This window comes from Caretta caretta, chromosome 1, assembly GCF_965140235.1.
Source record: "Caretta caretta isolate rCarCar2 chromosome 1, rCarCar1.hap1, whole genome shotgun sequence".
NCBI classification, from domain to species: Eukaryota; Metazoa; Chordata; order Testudines; family Cheloniidae; genus Caretta; species Caretta caretta.
In genome coordinates this window covers 117801971-117819651 of record NC_134206.1, presented here as the reverse complement: position 1 = coordinate 117819651, position 17681 = coordinate 117801971, and the positions used below count along the sequence as shown (strand labels likewise).

Sequence of the window (17681 nt, the reverse complement as noted above, 5' to 3'; positions counted from 1 at the left end):
GACCTCAGCCAATATTCCCACTGTTATCCCACTGTTATTACTGCTTGCTGTGCTCTCCACAGTATCTGTGAGAGTAAGGGGGAGACGCTTTTGGCGGGGTGGGAAGTTGAGGCAAATCGCCTGGCTGCTGGTTACGGACAGCCAGACACCAGGGCGGTTAGAAGAGCACAGGAGGGCGTGGTGCGCATCAGAGAAGCTTTGAAACCAGTTTCATGACTGGCCAGGCTACGGTGTGAAAGTTCTGTTTGTTTCTCCTTGATGAACCCCCCCTCCCCCTCCGCCCCTTTGTTCACTCTACTTCCCTGTAAGCTAACCACCCTCCCCTCCTCCCTTCGATCACCGCTTTCAGAGGCAATAAAGTCATTGTTGCTTCACATTCATGCATTCTTTATTAATTCATCACACAAATAGGGGGATAACTCCTAAGGTAGCCCAGGAGGGGTGGTGGAGGAGGGAAGGACAAGGCCACAAAGCACTTTAAAAGTTTAAAACTTATCGAATGCCAGCCTTCTGTTGCTTGGGCAATCCTCTGGGGTGGAGTGGCTGGGTGGCCAAAGGCCCCCCACCACGTTCTTGGGTGTCTGGGTAAGGAGGCTATGGAACTTGGGGAGGAGGGCGGTTGGTTACACAGGGGCTGTAGCGGCGGTCTGTGCTCCTGCTGCCTTTCCTGCAGCTCAACCATACGCTGGAGTATATTAGTTTGATCCTCCAGCAGCCTCAGCATTGAATCCTGCCTCCTCTCATCACGCTGCCGCCACCTTTCAGCTTCAGCCCTCTCTTCAGCCCACCACTTACTCTATTCAGCCCGCCACCTCTCCTCCCAGTCATTTTGTGCTTTCCTGCACTCTGACGTTGTCTGCCTCCACACATTCGTCTGTGCTCTGTCAGTGTGGGAGGACAGCATGAGCTCAGAGAACATTTCATCACGAGTGCGGTTTTTTCACCTTCTAATCTTCGCTAGCCTCTGGGAAGGAGAAGATCCTTGAAACACACGCAGCTGGTGGAGGAAAAAAAAGGGACAGTGGTATTTAAAAAGACACAGTTTATAGAACAATGGGTACACTCTTTCATGGTAAACCTTACTGTTAACATTACATACATAGCACATGTGCTTTCGTGACAAGGTCGCATTTTGTCTCCCCCCACCGCGTGGCTAGCCCCTCCCCCCTCCCTGTCGCTAACCGCAGGGAACATTTCTGTTCAGCCACAGGCAAATAGCCCAGCAGGAACGGGCACCTCTGAATGTCCCCTTAAGAAAAGCACCCTATTTCAACCAGGTGACCATGAATGATATCACTCTCCTGAGGATAACACAGAGAGATAAAGAACGGATGTTGTTTGAATGCCAGCAAACATACACTGCAATGCTTTGTTCTACAATGATTCCCGAATACGTGTTACTGGCCTGGAGTGGTAAAGTGTCCTACCATGGTGGATGGAATAAGGCTGCCCTCCCCAGAAACCCTTTTGCAAAGGCTTTGGGAGTACATCCAGGAGAGCCGCAAATGCCAGAGCAAATTAATCATAAATATGCTTGCTTTTAAACCATGTGTAGTATTTTAAAAGGTACACTCACCAGAGGTTCCTTTTCTGCCTGGCGGGGCCGGGAGGCAGCCTTGGGTGAGTTCGGGGGATACTGGCTCCACGTCCAGGGTGAGAAACAGTTCCTGGCTGTCGGGAAAACCGTTTTTTCCTCTTGCTTGCTGTGAGCTATCCACAACCTCATCATCATCATCTTCCTCATCCCAAAACCTGCTTCCTATTGCCTCCATCTCCATTGAAGGAGTCAAACAACACGGCTGGGGTAGTGGTGGCTGAACCCCCTAAAATGGCATGCAGCCGCTCATAGAAGCGGCATGTTTGGGGCTCTGATCCAGAGCAGCCGTTTGCCTCTCTGGTTTTCTGGTAGGCTTGCCTCAGCTCCTTAAGTTTCACGCAGCACTGCTTCGGGTCCCTGTTATGGCCTCTGTCCTTCATGCTTTGGGAGATTTTGACAAATGTTTAGGCATTTCGAAAACTGGAACGTAGTTCTGATAGCACAGATTCCTCTCCCCATACAGCGATCAGATCCCGTACCTCCCGTTCAGTCCATGCTGGAGCTCTTTTGCGATTCTGGGACTCCATCATGGTCACTTCTGCTGATGAGCTCTGCATGGTCACCTGCAGGTTGCCACGTTGGCCAAACAGGAAATTGAAATTCAAAAGTTCGTGGACCTTATCCTGTCTACCTGGCCAGTGCATCTGAGTTGAGAGTGCTGTCAGAGAGCGGTCACAATAGAGCACTCTGGGATAGCTCCCGGAGGCCAATACCATCTAATTGTGTCCACAGTACCCCAAATTCGACCCAGCAAGGCCGATTTCAGCGCTAATCCCCTTGTCGGGGGTGGAGTAAGGAAATCGATTTTAAGAGCCCTTTAAGTCGAAAAAAAGGGCTTCGTCGTGTGGACGGGTGCATGGTTAAATCGATTTAACGCTGCTAAATTCGACCTCAACTCCTAGCCCTGGTCTACACTAGGACTTTAGGTCAAATTTAGCAGCATTAAATCGATGTAAACCTGCACCTGTCCACACGATGAAGCCCTTTATTTCGACTTAAAGGGCTCTTAAAATCGATTTCCTTACTCCACCCCTGACAAATGGATTAGCGCTTAAATCGGCCTTGCTGGCTCGAATTTGGGGTACTGTGGACACAATTCGATGGTATTGGCCTCCGGGAGCTATCCCAGAGTGCTCCATTGTGACCGCTCTGGACAGCACTCTCAACTCAGATGCACTGGCCAGGTAGACAGGAAAAGAACCGCGAACTTTTGAATCTCATTTCCTGTTTGGTCAGCGTGGCAAGCTGCAGGTGACCATGCAGAGCTCATCAGCACAGGTGACCATGATGGAGTCCCAGAATTGCAAAAGAGCTCCAGCATGGACCGAACGGGAGGTACGGGATCTGATCGCTGTTTGGGGAGAGGAATCCGTGCTATCAGAACTCCGTTCCAGTTTTCGAAATGCCAAAACCTTTGTCAAAATCTCCCAAAGCATGAAGGACAGAGGCCATAACAGGGACCCGAAGCAGTGCCGCGTGAAACTGAAGGAGCTGAGGCAAGCCTACCAGAAAACCAGAGAGGCGAACGGCCGCTCTGGGTCAGAGCCCCAAACATGCCGCTTCTATGATGAGCTGCATGCCATTTTAGGGGGTTCAGCCACCACTACCCCAGCCGTGTTGTTTGACTCCTTCAATGGAGATGGATGCAATACGGAAACAGGTTTTGGGGACGAAGAAGATGATGATGATGAGGAGGTTGTAGATAGCTCACAGCAAGGAAGCGGAGAAACCGGTTTTCCCGACAGCCAGGAACTGTTTCTCACCCTGGACGTGGAGCCAGTACCCCCTGAACCTACCCAAGGCTGCCTCCTGGACCCAGCAGGCGGAGAAGGGACCTCTGGAGAGTGTACCTTTTTAAATACTATACATGGTTTAAAAGCAAGCATGTGAAAGGATTACTTTGCCCTGGCAAGCGCGGTTCTCCTAGATGTACTCCCAAAGCCTTTGCAAAAGGTTTCTGGGGAGGGCAGCCTTATTGCGTCCTTCATGGTAGGACACTTTACCACTCCAGGCCAGTAACACGTACTCGGAAATCATTGTAGAACAAAGCATTGCAGTGTATGTTTGCTGGCATTCAAACAACATCCGTTCTTTATCTCTCTGTGTTATCCTCAGGAGAGTGAGATATAATTCATGGTCACCTGGTTGAAATAGAGTGCTTTTCTTCAGGGGACACTCAGAGGAGCCCATTCCTGCTGGGCTGTTTGCCTTTGGCTAAACAGAAATGTTCCCCGCTGTTAGCCACAGGGAGGGGGGAAGGTTGAGGGGGTAGCCACACGGTGGGGGGAGGCAAAATGCGACCTTGTAACGAAAGCATATGTGCTATGTATGTAATGTTAACAGCAAGGTTTACCCTGAAAGAGTGTAGCCACTGTTTTATAAAATGTGTCTTTTTAAATACCGCTGTCCCTTTTTTTTCTCCACCAGCTGCATGTGTTTCAATGATCACAGGATCTTCTCCTTCCCAGAGGCTAGTGAAGCTTAGAAAGAAAAAAAAACGCACTCGCGATGAAATGTTCTCCGAGCTCATGCTGTCCTCCCACACTGACAGAGCACAGACGAATGCGTGGAGGCAAATAATGTCAGAGTGCAGGAAAGCACAAAATGACCGGGAGGAGAGGTGGCGGGCTGAAGAGAGTAAGTGGTGGGCTGAAGAGAGGGCTGAAGCTCAAATGTGGCGGCAGCGTGATGAGAGGAGGCAGGATTCAATGCTGAGGCTGCTGGAGGATCAAACTAATATACTCCAGCGTATGGTTGAGCTGCAGCAAAGGCAGCTGGAGCACAGACTGCCACTACAGCCCCTGTGTAACCAACCGCCCTCCTCCCCAAGTTCCACAGCCTCCACACCCAAACGCCCAAGAATGCTGTGGGGGGGCCTCCGGCCAACCAGCCATTCCACCACAGAGGATTGCCCAAAAAAAAGAAGGCTGTCATTCAATAAATGTTAAAGTTGTAAACTTGTACAGTGCTGTGTGGCATTTTCCTTCCCTCCTCCACCACCCCTCCTGGGCTACCTTGGTAGTCATCCCCCTATTTGTGTGATGAATGAATAAAGAATGCATGAATGTGAAGCAACAATGACTTTATTGCCTCTGAAAGCGGTGATTGAAGGGAGGGGGAGCGGGTGGTTATGTTACAGGGAAGTAGAGTGAACCAAGGGGCGGAGGGGGAGGGGGGTTCATCAAGGTGAAACAAACAGAACTTTCACACCGTAGCCTGACCAGTCATGAAACTGGTTTTCAAAGCTTCTCTGATGCGTACCGCGCCCTCCTGTGCTCTTCTAACCGCCCTGGTGTCTGGCTGTCCGTAACCAGCAGCCAGGCGATTTGCCTCAACCTCCCACCCCGCCATAAACGTCTCCCCCTTACTCTCACAGATATTGTGGAGCACACAGCAAGCAGTAATAACAGTGGGAATATTGGTTTCGCTGAGGTCTAAGCGAGTCAGTAAACTGCGCCAGCGCGCCTTTAAACGTCCAAATGCACATTCTACCACCATTCTGCACTTGCTCAGCCTGTAGTTGAACAGCTCCTCACTACTGTCCAGGCTGCCTGTGTACGGCTTCATGAGCCATGGCATTAAGGGGTAGGCTGGGTCCTCAAGGATACATATAGGCATTTCAACATCCCCAAGGGTTATTTTCTGGTCTGGGAATAAAGTCCCTTCCTGCAGCTTTTGAAACAGACCAGAGTTCCTGAAGATGCGAGCGTCATGTACCTTTCCCGGCCATCCCACGTTGATGTTGGTGAAACGTCCCTTGTGATCCACCAGTGCTTGCAGCACTATTGAAAAGTACCCCTTGCGGTTTAGGTACTCGGCGGCTTGGTGCTCCGGTGCCAAGATAGGGATATGGGTTCCGTCTATGGCCCCACCATAGTTTGGGAATCCCATTGCAGCAAAGCCATCCACTATGACCTGCACATTTCCCAGGGTCACTACCCTTGATATCAGCAGATCTTTGATTGCGTGGGCTACTTGCATCACAGCAGCCCCAACAGTAGATTTGCCCACTCCAAATTGATTCCCAACTGACCGGTAGCTGTCTGGCATTGCAAGCTTCCACAGGGCTATCGCCACTCGCTTCTCAACTGTGAGGGCTGCTCTAATCTTGGTATTCATGCGCCTCAGGGCAGGGGAAAGCAAGTCACAAAGTTCCATGAAAGTGCCCTTACGCATGCGAAAGTTTCGCAGCCACTGGGAATCGTCCCAGACGTGCAACACTATGCGGTCCCACCAGTCTGTGCTTGTTTCCCGAGCCCAGAATCGGCGTTCCACAGCATGAACCTGCCGCATTAGCACCATGATGCATGCATTGGCAGGGCCCATGCTTTCAGAGAAATCTCTGTCCATGTCCTGATCACTCACGTGATCAAGCTGACGTTGCCTCCTCGCCCGGTATCACTTTGCCAGGTTCTGGTGCTGCATATACTGCTGGATAATGCGTGTGGTGTTTAATGTGCTCCTAATTGCCAAAGTGAGCTGAGCGGCCTCCATTCTTGCCTTGGTATGGTGTCTGCACAGAAAAAAGGCGCGGAATGATTGTCTGCCATTGCTCTGACGGAGGGAGGGGCGACTGATGACACGGCTTACAGGGTTGGCTTCAGGGAGCTAAAACCAACAAAGGGGGTGTCTTTACATCAAGGAGTATTTCAGGCAGGACTTCACGGAGGGTTCCAATAAGAAATGGTGCACCTAAGTTATTGTTCTTATTGGAACAAGGAGGTTAGCCTGGCCTCTGATTGATACATGGCTAGATTTACCTCGCTGCACCTTCTCTGTGAGTGACTGCAGTGTGACCTAGAGGAATGGGTCCCCTAGGCAGGGGAGGAGGCAAATGAGTACAAAACAAATCTGGTCTATTTCTTGTTTTGATCCACTCCATCTATCTTTTACATCTTTGGCTGGCAGCAGACGGTGCAGAAGGACTGCATGCCATCCACATCTCATGGCTGCTCGGCAGAAGATGGTACAGTACGACTGCTAGCAATCCGTATCGCCTGCCTGCTCACCATAAGACTGTTCAATAGAACTGACTGCAGGACTAAAGAGAATGACCTGGTCAAGTCACTCCAAATTTAGTCCCTGCACCAATGTCTGCCCAGGCGCTCCCAGCCGACGTGGCCAGGAGCAGCTCGGACACGATGAGGACGGCTACCAGTCATACTGCACCGTCTGCTGCCAGAAGGCAATGGGTTGCTGCTACTGTGTAGCAAAGCCGTACCGCGTCTGCCAGCACCCAAGAGACATAGGGTGACGGTTACCTGAGCGGGCTCCTTGCTTGCCGTGGTATGGCGTCTGTACAGGTAACTCAGGAAAAAAGGCGCGAAATGATTGTCTGCCCTTGCTTTCACGGAGGGAGGGAGGGAACGGGGGCCTGACGATATGTACCCAGAACCACCCGCGACAATGTTTTAGCCCCATCAGAGTGCTCCATTGTGACTGCTCTGGACAGCACTCTCAGATGCACAATTGTTTGCCGTTGCTCTGACGCAGGGAGGGGCGACTGAGGACACAGCTTACAGGGTTGGCTTCAGGGAGCTAAAGTCAACAAAGGGGGTGTCTTTACATCAAGGAGTATTTCAGGCAGGACTTCACAGAGGGTTCCAATAAGAAATGGTGCACTAAGTTATTGTTCTTATTGGAACAAGGAGGTTAGCCTGGCCTCTGATTGATATATGGCTAGATTTACCTCGCTGCACCTTCTCTGTGAGTGACTGCAGTGTGCCTAGAAGAATGAGTCCCCTAGACGGGGGAGCGGGGGAAGCAAATGAATACAGAACAAATCTGGTCTATTTCTTGTTTTGATCCACTCCATCTATCTTTTACATCTTTGGCTGGCAGCAGACGGTGCAGAAGGACTGCATGCCATCCACATCTCATGGCCGCTCGGCAGAAGATGGTACAGTACGACTGCTAGCCATCCTCATCTCTTGCCTGCCCGGCAGAAGATGGTACAGTACGACTGCTAGCAATCCGTATCGCCTGCCTGCTCACCATAAGATGGTTCAATAGGACTAACTGCAGGACTAAAGAGAATGGCCTGGTCAAGTCACTCCAAATTTAGTCCCTGCGCCCATGTCTGTCCAGGCACTCCCAGCCGACGTGGCCAGGAGCACTTCGGACATGATGATGACGGCTACCAGTCGTACTGTACCGTCTGCTGCCACAAGGCAAGGGGTTGCTGCTACTGTGTAGCAATGCCGTACCGCGTCTGCCAGCACCCAGGAGACATAGGGTGACGGTTACCTGAGCGGGCTCCATGCTTGCCGTGGTATGGCGTCTGCACAGGTAATTCAGGAAAAAAGGCGCAAAATGATTGTCTGCCCTTGCTTTCACGGAGGGAGGGAGGGAACGGGGGCCTGACAATATGTACCCAGAACCACCCGCGAGAATGTTTTAGCCCCATCAGGCATTGGGATCTCAACCCAGAATTCCAATGGGCAGCGGAGACTGCGGGAACTGTGGGATAGCTATCCACAGTGCAATGCTCCGGAAGTCGACTCTAGCCTCGGTACTGTGGAAGCACTCCGCCGAGTTAATGCACTTAATGCACTTAGAGCATTTTCTGTGGGGACACACACACTCGAATATATAAAACCGATTTCTAAAAAACCAACTTCTATAAATTCGACCTTATTCCATAGTGTAGACATACCCCTAGTGTAGACCAAAGCTTGGAAGGGGGATTGGCAGAGCACCAGATTTGGAGGAGTGCAACGGCGAGCTTTACACCACATGTGTTTTGTACATGCTGATCAGCATTCTGTGCAGTTTAGTTGCTCCTCAGGATCTGTCTCTTAATTTGTTCATAGTTTGTGGAATGTCATACCTGACCACGTTGTCTTCTCTTCTCTTTTTTTTGGTAATCGTACGGGCTTTGTGGATTATGGAATGAATGAAGGAATTGATGCTAGGGAAAGTAGAGCTGGCAGGGGGAGTGGGGTAGGAAATTCTTGTTACAGGACCCTCTGACAGTCAATGTGCTAGACAGCAATGGATTTGCTTCTGGGGGGAACTATGTTCCCAACTTTCCAGCCTGATGTTAAAGCTTCATTAGAACTGGCTAAAGAGAAAGGGTAGTAGGTATGAAAAGGATATAAGTATGAAAAATATTAGAACTGTAATTCACCTGCTTTATTTTCATTACAGGAATTTAACAAGCTGCAACAAAATATATTTCAATGTAATCGTTTTCAAAAATACTGCTGGTTTGTGTTTTAATGGGGATTTTTTCTATGCTCAAGAGATACCAGCATCATCAAATGAAAAGATTGTGTGTCCTCATCTAGACTATTTCAGAGATGAGAAAAATACTTTACCCATTCACTGGTATAAGGTATAAGACCATGTGGGGTCTGTCCCCTATTTCATTTTCAGCAACTGTTTTGTGTTTTAACTGATGTTTAGAATTGGTAATGGAGGGTGGGGAGAAAGAATAGATCATATGACTTTTTTTTCTGTGACATGGGATGTACATGTGAGGAGACTTGTGTGTCACGGTGAAATTACTATAATAAAGTGTAGATAAGCATGTCTATTTTAGCTGCCCACATGACACGCAAGGGGCCTATTGTTTTGAAGGTGATTTCATCTTCCCCTTCCCTCATATCGAACAAAAAAGGGGACCTTAACAACATATATACGTAGTTACATAGTAGGGTGATGGTGTTCTTGAAGAGGCTGGCCTGATGTGTAGCCAGACTTCAGTGTGAGTTGAGGATGCTGAGCCCATCGCAGCACTGAGTCCTGGCTTGGTAGACCCATGTGGCTGTGCGGAGCTTACTGCAGAATCAGACCCTAAATGAGTACCTGCTGTGCACAAATGACTTAAATTCTGCCTATGGTGTATTAGGAGGAAAATAGGGGAAAAAAAACCCTCGGTGATGTTTTAGTTTTAACTGGGGCTGTCAAGTGATTAAAAAAGTTAATTGTGATTAATCACATTGTTAATCAAAGAATAACATTTATTTAAATATTTGTGGATGTTTTCTACATTTTCAAATATATTGATTTTAATTACACAGAATACAAAGTGTACAGTGCTCACTTTATATTTTTTATTACAAATGTTTGCACTGTAAAAACCAAAAGAAATAGTATTTTTCAATTCACCTTATACAAGTACTGTAGTGCAATCTCTTTATCATGAAAGTTGAACTTACAAATGTAGATTTTTTTTGTTACACAACTGCACTCAAAAACAAAACAAATGTAAAACTTCAAAGCCTACAAGTCCACTCAGTTCTACTTCTTATTCAGCCAATCGCTAAGACAAACAAGTTTGTTTACACTTACAGGAGATAATGCTGCCCTTTTCTTATTTACAATGTTACCAGAAAGTGAGAACAGACATTTATTTGCATGGCAGTTTTGTAGCTGGCATTGCAAGGTATTTACGTGCCAGATGTGCTAAAGAGTCATAGTCCCTTCATGCTTCAACCACCATTCCAGGGGACATGCGTCCATGCTGATGACTGGTTCTGCTTGATAACAATCCAAAGCAGTGTGGACCGACGTATGTTCATTTTCATTGTCTGAGTCAGATGCCTCCAGCAGAAGGTTTATTTTTCTTTTTTGGTGGTTTGGGTTTTGTAGTTTCCGCATCGGAGTGTTGCTCTTTTAAAACTTCTGAAAGCACTTCCGATTCTTAAACCTTGGGTTGAGTGCTGTAGCTATCTTTAGAAATATCACATTGGTACCTTCTTTGCATTTTGTCAAATCTGCAGTGAAAGTGTTCTTAAAATGAACAACATGTTCTGGGTCATCATCCGAGACTGCTATAACGTGAAATATGTGCAGAATGCATGTAAAACAGAGCAGGAGACATACAGTTCTCCCCACAAGGAGTTCAGTCACAAATTTAATTAACCACATTATTATTTTTAATGAGCATCATCAGCATAGAAGCAGTCCTCTGGAATGGTGGCTGAAACATGAAGGGACATACAAATGTTTAGAGTATCTGGCACGTAAATATCTTGCAATGCTGGCTACAAAAGTGCCATGCAAATAAATATCTGTTCTCAATTTCTGATAACATTGTAAATAAGAAGAGGGCAGCATTATCTCCTGTAAGTGTAAACAATCTTGTTTGTCTTAGCGATTGGCTGAACAAGAAGTAGGACTGAGTGGACTTGTAGACTTTGAAGTTTTACATTTGTTTTGTTTTTGAGTGCAGTTGTGTAACAAAAAAATCTACATTTGTAAGTTCAACTTTCATGACAAAGAGATTACACTATGTACTTGTTTGAGGTGAACTGAAAAATACTATTTCTTTTGTTGATAATTTTTACGATGCAAATATTTGTAATAAAAATAATATACACTTTGATTTCAATTACAACACAGAATACAATATATATGAAAATGTAGAGAAACATCCAAAATATTTAATAAATTTTAATTGGTAGTCTATTGTTTAACAGTGCAATTAAAAGTGCAATTGTGATTAATTTTTTTAATCTCGATTAATTTTTTTGAGTTAATTGCATGAGTTAACTGTGATTAATCGAAAACCCTAGTTTCAACATAAAATTCATATTGAACCTAACTGGTGAAATTACCTTGCCCCATTCCATGGGAAGGAATATTTGAATTGGATATTTTTGGAGTACTGTATTCTTATTCTCTGTCTATGATTTAACAGAGCACTTTCTGTTGTGTTTAGGAATGTAATCTGATTGACAATGAAAGATTTCTAAATTGGAATGATGATCTCATAATAATTAGTGCGAATGTAAATGATTCAGGAAATTACATATGCAAAATGACATATAATTATATGGGAAAAGAATATAATATTTCACGAAACATTTATGTAACTGTTATAGGTAAGTCTTGTTTTTATTCTTCAGTGCATTTGTAGAGTTCAATGTTACTTTTTTTTGCAAATCCAGAAGTTTTGGTCAATTCATCGGTTAGTGTGGATTCAAAGGAATACCAAATTTGACCACTAAGATAATCGTTTGTTAGTAATTCTTATATAACTTTAAGGGAGAGCTAGAAGACTGAAAAACACTATTAATATTATTTTTGTTTGTTTGTATTACAATAAAATAAATAGAGACTCCAGTCAGGATTTGGGGTCCAGTTGTGTTAGGAGCTGTACAAACACACAGGAAAACACAGGCCTTGTCTGGATTAGTTTACAATATAAGGGCCTGTTCTAAACTGGGGATGGATGTACTGGTGTAACAGCACTGGTACTATATATTGAAGGTTTCAGAGTAGCAGCCTTGTTAGTCTGTATTCGCAAAAAGAAAAGGAGTACTTGTGGCACCCTTACAGACTAACCAATTTATTTGAGCATAAGCTTTCGTGAGCTACAGCTCACTTCATCGGGTGCATCCATGATGATACATAGGATGCATCCGATGAAGTGAGCTGTAGCTCACGAAAGCTTATGCTCAAATAAATTGGTTAGTCTCTAAGGTGCCACAAGTCCTCCTTTTCTTTTTATATATTGAAGCAAACTCCAGGGGGAATGCACTTCCCTGATGTAAAATGAGGCTTGCACTAGTGTGACTTCCCATGATTTGAAACTGGGAGCATTTGTATTGGTGCACGGCACTAATGCAAACCCCCCAGCGCAAGCTATTTTACACTGGTAAAGTGCATCTACGCTGAGGGCTTGCATCAGTGCAGCTGCACCAGTACGAACACTCTCAACACAGACAGGTCCTGATTTTAAGACTGGATGTGACAGTTGGGTTTAAGAAACAGTTGGAGGAAGGAAAATTGCAACAGGGATACGATCTGGTGGTCTAGCTAGTGCTCAATTTGATTGGCTAAATAATCCTCAGCTGAGGAGAGGAAAAGACTCTAAAGCCACCTTCCCACTCCCTTGATTCTGGGGATGAAAAAGCCCCTGTCCCAGGTGACCACTCCACCATGTACTCTGGCCCCACCTTTCCCTTGCCCAGGTGCTGCCCGCACAGAGTAAGGTGGGAGTGCATGGTGCAGAGTTAGCTTTGCCAGTTTTATACCAGGGCAATTTCTAACTGCTCTTTAAGAGCAGATTTTGGGCTGCCTTGGCCCTCAAAGCAGCACGAATGACCAAGATAGCAGCTGAAGATCTGGCCGGATGAGTTAGATTCATTTTTCTGTATGATCCCCTTTTCCTACTTTGCTGATTTGTGTTTTTATTTTTCCCCTTCTTAAAATTAAATACATCTTTATTCTTGTTCTTAAAACCTATTTTTGTAGCCATTACCTTTTCCACATTCTTAAAGTACTGTATTCACTGCACTTGACAGTTTTTCTAATAGTATTTAAACTGCTGCTTTCTCCAGTGTTTTCATGAGGTTATTTTTAATAATCACCACCTTTGTTTATTTACCCCTACATTTTTAAAGCTACTGCCTTTACTTATTTTGTATATTAATTTAAATAAAAAACCATAGTCAAAGTGACTCATCCTGTTACTTGGCTACTTCCCGTCCACTGCCCCTGCCAGTCACTGCTGTTTCCTAGTCAACAAAGTGTCTTTTAGGAGCACAGAATAGCCGCAGCCAATAAAAGCAGTAAGCACTGAAAGTCAGTGATTGCTGCTTGAAACCTGAATGTCCCAGGGAAGTAGAGGAACATGGTAAGGAGCAGGGATGTTGGAGGGACTATGCTGTGGATCAGGATGAAGGGGGAAGTGTATAGGGGCAGCCGGGGCATGGGGAGGGATGGGGGTGCTAAAGGGACATTGGAAGAGGAGTGCAGCTCTGTGGGTGGCTGGGGAGGGGGTGAAAGTTGGTTGGGAGAAGATGAGTATGAGAGATACTAGGTCTCTGCAGAGGGACATAATATATGTCAGCCGATAGTTACCCATGTGAATAACTCAGTGTTGACACATGTTAAAAATACACCTAGAAAGTTCCACACACAACACTTAATTAACTTTAAGTTAAGATTACCAGACTGTGCATCCGATCAACTCAAACTGCAAAAAAACAAAGAAATAAGCAGTTAGGACATTCAACCCCATATGCTCCAGTCATCAGTTGCCCTTCTGAACCTCAGCTACCTCTCTCCACCCTCACTCTGACCAATCAATGTGCATCCTTAATTCCAACCATAAATATAATGCACTATCACATGCAGATCTCAGTTTTGTAATTTCTATATAAAAATGACCGCCAGATTTAGAACAGTCATTAACACAGATCACCAACTCACATCGCTGTTCCTAAACATTATAGACAACTAATCTCACAGCCATCTTTGGCAATTTGATTCTCTCCTTTACTTCCTTACATATATCATTGCAGAGCCACACTAGAGCTACATGGAATGTAACATCTGAAAGCCACAGACAGTAACTCTGTATTAATCATCAAAACATCTGAACTTACAGGGATGAAGTTGAGGCTGCACATTTGTTCAAGGTGGAGATACGTGGCGTGTGAAAGGGAGGCTGAGAAGGGGAACTTATGAGTGGAATGTGAATTGGGTGTTTAAATGACTTAATAGCTTATTTCCTCTGGGTTTTTTTTAATGGTCAGAGTTGGTGAGAGATGCAGTCTAGCAACCTTAACTTGCTGTATTTGGTGTTTTTTCTTCTTAATATCCCCAGCTCAGGGAGTTATGAGTATGTGAGAATCTCTGCTTTTTGCACAAAAGTATGTTTCTAGCACTCATGAATGCAGAGAAGAACATGAAGATGCGACCCTAATGCACCCTGAAGGTTGCCAAACCAGAAGGCAAATAAAAAGTACTCAAAATTTCTTTTTTTTTTTTTTTTAAATATCATTTTTAAGCCAATCTCTCAGTTATTTTGGTGCATTGCTTTTGAACACTTGGGTTGACAATTTGGTAAGACTGAGTTTACTTAATCCTTGGAGGGGGGAATATGTAGAATAATGCTACCATTTGTAAAGCATTCTGGGATCCTTCAGGGCACAAAAAGACATGTAGTTACGTGTGAAATAGTGAAGAGGGACATAATCTGTGTCAGCTGATCGCTCTCCATGCGAATAGAGTCCACTTATTAGCAGCCCCTCTGTTTTCAGCAAAAAGTTGCTGCTGTTAGACAATTGCCAGTAAGTGGAAGGAGGTCTGCAGGGCTGCAGCCAGGGATGGAAGCGCTGGTGCGTGCTGATCCTGGGCCCCAGAATAGGCCGCAGGTAGGGCAGCCGTGGGGAAGAGGGCTGCTGCCTGGATGCTGGGGCTTTCCATAGGAAGCGAGGGCACTGGGGGCCTGACCGGTACCTCTCCGTGAGCTCTCCAGGCTGCATCCTGCCCTGGCACTGGGGGCCCAGGCTCAGCACATCCCAGCATCCCCATAAGCCGTGGAAAGCCCTGGCTGCAGCCAGATGTGCAGGACTGCAGCCAGGGAAGGAAGCACTGGGGGATGCTGAGCCTGGTCCCCTTGTTTCAGGACAAAACACAGCCTGGAGAACGCAGGGAGAGGTGCCATGCAGTGCTTGGTGCCATGCCCAGTGCTTCCTTCCCTCTCTGCAGCCCTAGAGGGAAGCTCTTGGACATACCGAGCACTAGCTACAGACAGGTTTGTGAGGCTTCCACTCACAAAGACAGGATAGTGGGTCATTGGATGGACTGTTGGTCTGATGCAGTGTGGCCATTCTTATATTCTTCGGCAGTCTGGAAGGAGGCACTGGGACAGACTGAGCACCAGCCGCCGGTAGGTTGAGGGCCTACAGCTGGGGAAGACACATCCAAGTCCTTCCGACCGTGGCTGCAAACCTTCCTGCAGCTGTGGCTTTCCACAAAAACTGTTTTCAGTAGCTGATGTGCCTGTTGCCAGTATACAGACCAATTAACAAAATGTTTCTGCTAACCAAAAGTGGTTGTTCTCCAGGTTGTTACTAAGCAGTGTCTACTATACTGTTATTCACACCTGGAGCACTATAGCCATAATTGTAATGCTAAAATGAATTATAATTAACTAATGCTTTGCGGAGCCACTCTGGTCCAGGAGCTGTAGCGCTGGATTGGGTCTTCAGAGACCTGGGTTCTAATCCTGCCGCTGCTTGGCTTGGGGCAAGTTGCTTCACTTCTGTTCCTCTCTCTGCCCTATACCTGTCTTGTCTGTTTAGATCATAGAGTCTTTAGAGGAAAGGATTGTCTCTTACTATGTGCCTGTACAGTGTCTGACATGCTGGGGCCTGTGGGAATAAGAAATGTGATGGAGTGGCATAGTTTAAAGGTTTTATTAGTATAAGTTTGGGCTGACCCTGTCATCCATCACAAATTAAGCACAACTGTTTGACAAGAAAACTGTTCTGATTTTTCTACAAAACTGATATTTTTAAGGTATTTGCAAGTATTTCTGGTATTTAACTTGATGTAGTGAATCTTTTTTTTTTTTTTGGGGGGGGGGGAGGTGGTCTGGATTAAGTAGAGAACTGTTATCCTGGACACCACAAATAAGGATGGAGCGGGGAGAGTGAAGGGTTGTTGATATTTTGGGATACTGTAACTGTTAATGTGTTTTACCTCTTCCCCTGCTTTTCTCGGTCTGTTTGTTGTTTTATGGAAGTTCTTCAGAAAGAAAAGAACAAGCAAACGCAAAACAAACATATAGAAACATACTTTCTGAAAAAGTTTGAGGTTCTTTTCATTGCAAAGGAACAGTAAGGGCTACAGGCAAAAGTTTTGTGTTCTTGTTTTGCAGTTCATCTATAAACCACTCCTGCTTGTTAGTGGTATTTCTAAACTAGTGCTGTACTAAATATCCTTGCCATTACTTTTGATTATTTCTGATAAAATTTTGTATTTATGCATGTGCTTTTGTTTTTTTTAAATTTTTAGAGACCCCACTGAAGAAGAAAACTGAAATTCTTTATCCAAGAAACAATACAATTGAAGTGGAACTTGGTAAGAAATGGGCTCATCGCACATTATAAAAATTGAGAGTCTTTTGTCTCATTGTCAATTCATAACCCCTTTATTATGGTCCTCAGACTTCTTGAGTCTGGGAAACCTTTCCTGTATTTTCCCAAAATTCATTGAACCTCCATTTACATTATTATTATTTTATTATTATTTTTTAAAGGGGATAAAGGGGTGGTTCCTCATCTATCTCCTGTCAATCATCTTGGGATTGCTAAAAAGGCTGAGGCTCCGGCTGGACTTCTTACATGGCTGAAGTAGCAGCTGCAAAGTGGTCGATTTGATATCTTTTGACCATCCTACATAAATATTGAGTAACTTGCAGTGAGGAGGGTAAAGGGGAGGTTCAGAAAAGGGCAATGAGAAAAATTAGGGATGGGGAAAAATTCTTAGTGAAGCAAGATTGAATAGATTTTGATTGTTTACCTTAGAAAGGAGATGAACAAGAGGGGACTTGATAGACGTCTTCCCCACAAGCAAATTAAACCCCACCCTGCTCCAAGCAGAATTTTGATTCCAAAAAGGGAAAAGTGCCAGAGACTGCATGGTCTGCTTGGGACTGTACTACTGCTATTGATTTCGTGTGGAAGATGTTCAGATGCCATGTTGAGGGGCAGCAATATAAAACCCGAAGACAGATAAAAGTATATACAATAATAAATTATATCGAAGGTAGTAGCTTCTGCCCTTCTCGTCTCCTAACACAATGAGAAGTCTTTCGATTAAAGTAAAAAAGTGGCAGATGCGAAACTAAGTGCTTTTGGCACAACATGTAATTAGATTGTAGAACTTGCTGTCACAGGAAGTCTTTGAGCCCCAAATTTAGCAAGGTTCAAAAACTGTTTTGGATGTTGATAGAGAGAGCCACACTTTTTACAGTTAATGATATGATTAAGAAGAATAGCCACACTTTTTTACAGTTCATGATATGATTTATTTTGGACAGGATATTAAACCCCATGCTTCAGGGCTTTAGCCCATGTCTAACTATTAGAGATCAGGATGAAACCCAGTGTGGAGGGCAGCTTATTTCACATCTTCCTACCACAGGGTTCTTATACTTCCCTCTGAAGCATCTGGCACTAACTTTTGTCAGAGGTAGAGCACTGTACTAGATGGACCTCAGATCTGATCCAATGTGGCAATTCCTATGTTCTTAAATACTTTCTAATGAATTGGGGTGGGGGGATCTATGTCCCTTTCCCAAATGCCAGGGGCTCCCACCCTGATTCAGTGTTTCATG

The 17681-nt window shown here is 45.2% G+C and overlaps 1 protein-coding gene across 2 annotated transcripts in view; it reads left to right on the top strand.

Moving 5' to 3' along the window:
- LOC125639813 (interleukin-1 receptor-like 2) overlaps window positions 1-17681 on the top strand; it is a 53429-nt gene that overhangs the window by 20371 nt on the left and 15377 nt on the right. For both annotated transcript variants that reach the window (XM_075130402.1, XM_075130400.1), the window contains exons 5-7: window positions 8747-8933; window positions 11265-11427; window positions 16358-16423. In XM_075130402.1, coding sequence (XP_074986503.1) covers window positions 8747-8933; window positions 11265-11427; window positions 16358-16423 — 416 coding nt within the window. The remainder of the gene's footprint in view (window positions 1-8746; window positions 8934-11264; window positions 11428-16357; window positions 16424-17681) is intronic.